This window comes from Saprolegnia diclina (assembly GCF_000281045.1).
Source record: "Saprolegnia diclina VS20 unplaced genomic scaffold supercont1.23, whole genome shotgun sequence".
Taxonomy (NCBI): domain Eukaryota; phylum Oomycota; class Saprolegniomycetes; order Saprolegniales; family Saprolegniaceae; genus Saprolegnia; species Saprolegnia diclina.
In genome coordinates, this window is record NW_008246090.1 from 637,795 (window position 1) to 644,229 (window position 6,435).

Below are 6,435 nucleotides of genomic sequence, written 5' to 3' on the forward strand. Positions count from 1 at the left end.
ATTTGAAAATGGCGTCGCATTGCCCTTCACAACAAGGCGCAGTGATCGATAAATTTGGTGAAAAACGGAATTCCCATTGCAAGGACTTGACGACGACGACGAGCTAGTGGCACCCGTCGGGGTCGCGTGCCACCTCGCGATGCCGCTTGTGGACGATGCGCTCGAGTGTCTCTGGCACGATCGTGATCGCGTGCAACGTCTAATGCATCGTGAGACGGCGACTAAAGCTGGTATTCCTCTAGACCAGTTGGTTACTCGCCGCCAGAGAGGCTTCCCGAGGCGAGAGCACACGCTGGCACTTGACCACGCTCGGCCGCGACAGCATCGTCGACGGCTGCGGACGGCGTGGCGTCTCCTACGACGCACGTCCTGCCAGCTGTAGCCTTTTGCAGTTTGTACGCTGGGTGGGGGGTGGGGTAGCCGTCGAGCTTTGGTGCGTTGCAACAGTGCGGGCGGCTTGTCTTCGCTTGTCGCCTCGCTACCATACCCATTCAAAGACCATACCCATTCAAAGAACAGCTATCAATCGGCACCTCGTCACACTCAGATTTTGCGGCGCGTCCAATGCGACAGGAAGCGTATCATGGCCAAAGGTACTGAGCACGAGACCGCCTTGCCACGATGAGAGCAGTACGCGGCCGTCTTTTGCCGCCGAGACCACCTCCCAACTCTCTCATTTTCATGTGCAATCCACGAAATAGGTACCATGGTCTTTGCAAATGCAACAAATACAACGGAGGCATGGTGCGCCACCCAATGTTGCTCGCGCGCGTGCAAGAAGCGCGGAATACCCAATGGTGGGGAGCCCGCGGTGGTGAAATGCTTGGGTACATCGTATATCGAGTGGACCTAGTCGTCATGTTGGGCAGCGTGAGACAACCTCTTATAACAGTCCATATCGATGACCTGCAGCACGCCGTGGGCGTACCCCGCTAGCAGTAGCGAGCCCGAGACGTCGATTGCGAGGCTCGCTATCGCCTCCGCATGGCCCTCCAAAGACGCAAAAATCGAGTGTCGAATCGTTGCCAACTAGTACAGCTAGATATACCAACTAGAAACTATCGCAAAAGGTACTTACTTTTGTCGACCAAAAGTCAATACGCCCATCGTTGCCACCCGTGACAAACCCGTTGATGAGGGGATGCGATACCACCGACACCTAGGGTAGCATGAAGATCCGTGGTGCTACTGTGGCTATCGCAATACGGCATGTTCACACAACACTGGCGACGACGGCACGGCGTCCGGGCACTGATCCACTCGGGCGTATGAGAGGTGTAGTCGGTCTTGGGTGCGTCCTATGAAAACGTCTTTAGTGTTTATGCGGGCATGGACGGCGGTACGCGTGTGCAGCGACCAAATGCAAATGGTGCCGTCCAGACTCGCCGAGACGACGAGCCCAACCTTGGCTGGGAGCCAGCACATGGCTGTGATAACCTCAGCGTGTCCTCGCTGCTGGTTGTCGTCGGCATCTGGCCACGTCATGCTCGGTGCAATGTTCAGCGCCTTGGTATCTTCAAAGAAGCGCACTTGACTGTCGTCGCCGGCGACCAAGACAAAGCTACACGATCGCAGAGCTCATAGCCATAGGTCACGACGCGCGCTACCAGCTCGTGTTGAGCGACGTCGTGTGTAGGATCGGCTGCGCAAAGAGCAGAGCGACGACGCTGCAGGCGTCAGCGTGGTGCCATTGCTACATTGTTCGCATCAACCTCTCACTCGCACCTTCAGCACATGATCCAACCGAGAGAAGTTGTCCGTTGCTGCCGTTCCAGATGCGCACCGAGCCGTCGGCGGCCCCTGTAATGAGCCGCTTGCCTCGTCTATCATACGACATGGCGGTGATCTATACTGGACAAATAAGGTCCAATATGACATCTTCGATTTGGCCATTGCACCCGCTCATTGTCGTGGGCGCGCGGCATCCGGAGAACGAGCTTGCCCGTGGCGGCATCCCACGTATTCACAACCGAGTTGACGTCGGCCGACGCCACCTGTCCACACATCCACGCTGTCATTTTGTCAAGCTAGTCGTCCTACTTGATGCAATAGCGCCGAATACGCGGCACACGTAATGGCGACGTCATGGCTGCGGCGGTGACGCACCGTGTGCTTGAGCACCTGCGATTGAATGAGACTTGGCTAGCATGGCCATATAACTGCACCATATCGGTGGGCCACACGCGGAGCTGCGTTGTCGTCGATACGAGGTGCTGCAAGTCGCAGTCCCAAAGTATGCATTCGACGAGGTCGTGCGGAAAGTACAGGTTGGCATCCACGATCGTCTGCGTGCACTCGTAGCTGTAACAGTCCCAGACCTTGATCGTCTTGTCCTTGGCGAGTGAAAAGAGCTTGCCTGCGGCGGCGTTCACAGTCATCTACACCGCTCAACCATGGACACTGCATTTGAAGTTGAAGGCCCGTACTTCGTAGACGGGGGCCGCATGGCCCGCCAGCGTAGCGAGCACGTTCGTGGAGACCGGTTCCCAGAGGCAAATGTCGTTGCCCGCACCAGAGCTGGCGACGAACGTCAATGTCGGCACCGACAAAAGAGCATAGACCCCACCCCTACACTGCATGGTAGCTACATTATGTGATTTCCATAGCTTCAATACCTATGCTGCGTGAATGACTGCAGCAGCGTATGGTCGGGCACGCGAATGCAGTGAATGGCGCCATCCACGGACGCCGTCAGGAGTGCATGCAACGTCGGCTCGAACACCACCTAGACCGCTAACCAATCACAGCAAATCAGAAAGACTCGTGTACCTTGGTCACCCAGTCCGTATGCACGGCCAGATGCTCGGTCAACGAGGCTGTATAGCACGGCAAGATAGGCGTGATGTGGAGGCGTCCGGCCATGTCACCAAACACGAGCCGGCAGGCGTGGGCATGTTCATACATCGTGAGGCACATGGCTGTGTCACCAAGATGCGGTAGCGACAACACAATCGCTCCCGTTGTAAGCGCAACCACTTGGATCGATCGATCGACGCGGCTCATAGCCGCGTAGGCGCCGCCGTTGAACGAGAAGACACACATGTCGGTCACGTAGCTTCCCCGAAGGTCCTCGTACATGTAGAGGCAAGTAAGGGTGGATGCCTTCCATAAACAAACCACGCCGGCGTGCGTGCAACTGACATAGACGCTGTCGGTACGTAAGTAGTTCGAGTGCGCAAGTCGGCGCGTCAAGCGGGTTAGCGCGAGACGAAAGATCGGGCTATCGTGCGCCGTCGACGAGACGACTTCAAGCGACGGCCGGAGCTCGGCGCGGTTGGCATCGCGCTCCAAGTTGATGCTGCGTTGGTCCAGAATAAGAAAGAAGTGACACCACTCTTTCCATTCCACGTGCCCGTCCGAGTTGGCGTCGATGCGTTCAAAGAGCCGCCGGAGCTGGTCGTCCGGCAGCCGACCCGGCCCAAGCACCGACGTGAGCGCAAAAGCAAACGCTGTGAGGTCCAACGTTCCATTAGGGGCGCTGGCGAACGCTGCCTCGAGCGTGGTCAAGTGCTGTGAGCTCAATAAGGCACTCACATCAAAGTCCGACAGCGACATCCAGCGAGGTCGAGTGACCGAGTCGCTGAAACCGACGTTTCGGTGCATTCGAATCCTGTGTTCGGTGGGCGTTGGCTCACAATTGAGCTGGTCGCCACGACGCAGTGTTTAAACGCCTTTGTATGCATTTTGCTGAAGCGTGTTGTGCGTACATGTATTGACTACTAGAGACGATTTGAGACGCTCAAAAGTAGCCGCCAGGTGAACTGTCGAGCGTTTGTCGAATATTCCCTTGTCGTAGTGCGAGGAAGTTTGCCCAAATGTACACGTGTTCACCGGTCGCTTCCCGTACAACTTACAACAACAAATGCAATGCTCGGTCAGCTAGTCATGAGTTGGAACAACGTCTGACGAGTTGACAGGGGCACTCGAGACGTTCCCGAAACGAACGCGAGGCAGAATTAGAAAGGCTGGGATGGACCAACGTGTGCTCTTTGAAGTATGGAAGATCCTTCAGGTCTTCCACGAGCCTGAGCGCCTCGCACGCGAGAACGGTGTCCTCGCAGAGCCAGTCGTCCACGTGGCCAAGCCCGTGTACGTCGCCCCCCCGCCCCCCGTGGTGCAAACACCTTCCAAGCTACCGCGCAACCTCAGTGTGCGCACATCATCCGACGTTGCTGACAAGTCCAACGAGCTGGAGACGCTCGAACGTCTCTTGGCCTTCAAGGAGAAGAGCGAGAAGATGCCTTTTGTGCTGGTAGCTCAAATCAACTGGCGACTGTATTCAAATCAACCATGTAGGTATGGAGCGTCATTTACCAGCACTTGCTCCTGGGACGCAGCCAGACACCAACCAATGCGTTCTACTCGCTCAAGAAGATCAACTCGCAAGAAAAGCTCGAAGATGAACTCGTAATCCGAGCCTTTCAACAGGCAAAAACCCACCGCGCTGTGCGTAGAACAAGAGCAACCTCCTCGACGGTGACGATATGGTCCACATTGAAGGATTCATCGAGAAGCTACGTCTACGCGCGGCGCAACCTCAAAAGCCATCGCATCGCCAAAGCACTCATCACAGAATGAGCACTCGAAAATCATCGATCACGTCCTAAGTGCACGCCGCTGGAGAGCGTAGTGCGGACTCGACAACGAGGAAATCCGAGTACTGTGAGCTTGTGATGCCCAAACGAATCGTTCACTAGCATCTATTGACAAGGCACAAGACTTCAAGTTTGTGCCAAAACAAGAACTGAAAATGCATTTTGGCGCTACATACCTGAGACACGGCTGTTCATACCCCAGACATGAGCTGCTGGCCGCTGACAACGCAAATCGCTGTTTCGGAACATTTCTCCGAGTTGACGGCCGCCATCTTCCTCTTCCACGTCCACGGTCGCCGCAGCAAAAGCTCGAAGCGAGCTTGATGCCGATAGTATCTGGATGTCGCAAACCGTTTCGCGGTTATACGGATGACTTTGCATTTCCGGATATTACTTGCGATGATGGCGGAGCCCGCGCTCGTGCTCGACCACGTCTACCTCGGGAGTCGTAGCCATGCCAAGGACAGGGACACGCTGCTCAAGCTTGGCATCACACACATCCTCAACGTGCGTCACCGTTCTTCCTCTCCGTATGAGCTCTACGACGCCTGATATAGGTCACGCCAGCACGCTCGGTGGACCCCGTCGCAGGCGTACCAAACTTTTTTGAGAACGATACGCGCTTCACGTACGGCAGGAGAAGATGCCCGCAATCTCACTGCGTGCCTTCATAGCTACCGCCGCTGTGCTCTGTACGACAACAAGGGCGAGGACATTCTGACGTCGATCGAAGGCTGCTTGGCCTTTCTCGACCAAGCCCAATTTTACGGTAACTCTTCTGCATGCTTGACAGAGAGACGAAGTGCGAGATAGGCAAGGTGCTCGTACACTGCAAGCAGGGCGTGAGTCGGTCCGCGTCCATCGTGGTCGCCTACGTGATGCGAACCAAGGAGCTGTCGCGCGACGACGCCCTCACATTTGTGCAAGCCCGTCGCCCCGAGGTACGTCGTTCTATCCACGGCCAAAACGAAACACTTGTGTGCAGGCCCAGCCGAATGGTAGCTTTCTCAAGCAGCTTCTCCAGTACGAAGTGCGTCTCAAGCAGCGAGCTGCGATAAAGGCAACCTCCACCACCACCAAGGAGCGTCCAGTATCACCCCAAGCAGCGATTGGCCCAGCACTTCCTCCGCACTTGCGCAAGTCAGTGCTTAACGAAACACCGTCAATTGGACCGCAGCTGCCTCCCAAACGCAGGAGCAGCACGAGCGACGCTACCGACAGCCCCACTCGGAAGCGCACCAAGCCGGGCGAGGACGCGTCAACAAGCCCATTGACGCGTATGACATGACAACAAAGCATGCATACCCTTAACGAACGATACCCGTCACACTCGACAGAATAGAGTCTTGAGCGCGAAAATTTACTAGCACTAAAACTCACTTCCACAACAACCCAGAAACCGATCGAGCCACCTTCGAAACGTTTGGTTTTGCTCGCAATAGCCGCTCCATGTCGGTCGTGCGCGTGGGTCCGCGGCACTCGCCGTCCAAGCGCTCGCTCGTTCCGATCTTCGCACCCCGCAGCTACGTCCACGTTGTCGGTGTCGCGTACGTGCTCGCTTCGATTGCGCTGAGCTTTCTTGCGCTCGATGTCATGTCGGCTGCGATGACGACCAACTTTTTTGTGCCGGCGGTCGATGCATCGCTGAGCCTTTTGCTCCAGCGCTTGAACGACGAGCTCACGCTACCGAATCAAACTTCACCGAGGTCCGTCAACGTCACGACCGCGCTCCTCTCGGACAGTGGCGTCGTCGCGGCAGCCTATGCGCGTCGCGTGGTACACGAAGACCTCACGTCGCTGGAGGCGGGCGTCACGGGACTTCGCAACTTGGCTATCTCTC

General features: G+C 56.4%; 3 protein-coding genes across 4 annotated transcripts in view; 2 read left to right on the forward strand and 1 right to left on the reverse strand.

Annotated features, from left to right (window-relative positions):
- Positions 1-3,599, reverse strand: SDRG_08007 (hypothetical protein). The gene is made up of 17 exons (XM_008613874.1): positions 2,770-3,599; positions 2,616-2,725; positions 2,427-2,568; positions 2,166-2,378; positions 2,041-2,121; positions 1,899-1,994; positions 1,745-1,846; positions 1,608-1,693; positions 1,344-1,561; positions 1,207-1,298; positions 1,079-1,159; positions 907-1,029; positions 706-849; positions 534-661; positions 400-478; positions 245-355; positions 1-199 (listed from the first exon to the last, which is right to left on the reverse strand). The coding sequence occupies exons 1-17, from the start codon at positions 3,553-3,555 to the stop codon at positions 104-106; spliced, it is 2,688 nt and encodes an 895-aa protein (XP_008612096.1). The 5' UTR covers positions 3,556-3,599; the 3' UTR covers positions 1-103.
- A 371-nt stretch (positions 3,600-3,970) lies between these two features.
- SDRG_08008 lies at positions 3,971-6,004 on the forward strand (the record flags this gene model as incomplete). Of its 2 annotated transcripts, none has more annotated exons than XM_008613875.1 (8): positions 3,971-4,252; positions 4,297-4,407; positions 4,455-4,487; positions 5,007-5,102; positions 5,153-5,223; positions 5,270-5,364; positions 5,409-5,536; positions 5,581-6,004. In XM_008613875.1, the coding sequence occupies 8 exons, from the start codon at positions 3,971-3,973 to the stop codon at positions 5,881-5,883; spliced, it is 1,119 nt and encodes a 372-aa protein (XP_008612097.1). In that variant the 3' UTR covers positions 5,884-6,004. The 2 variants fall into 2 exon arrangements, with proteins under 2 accessions (XP_008612097.1, XP_008612098.1); XM_008613876.1 differs by having other exon boundaries at positions 5,587-6,004.
- Positions 6,005-6,016: 12 nt separating this feature from the next.
- Positions 6,017-6,435, forward strand: part of SDRG_08009 (hypothetical protein) — a gene marked incomplete at its 3' end in the record, with an annotated part of 1,113 nt that continues 694 nt past the window's right edge. The window contains exon 1 of the mRNA XM_008613877.1: positions 6,017-6,388. Coding sequence (XP_008612099.1) covers positions 6,045-6,388 — 344 coding nt within the window. The 5' untranslated portion in view covers positions 6,017-6,044. The remainder of the gene's footprint in view (positions 6,389-6,435) is intronic.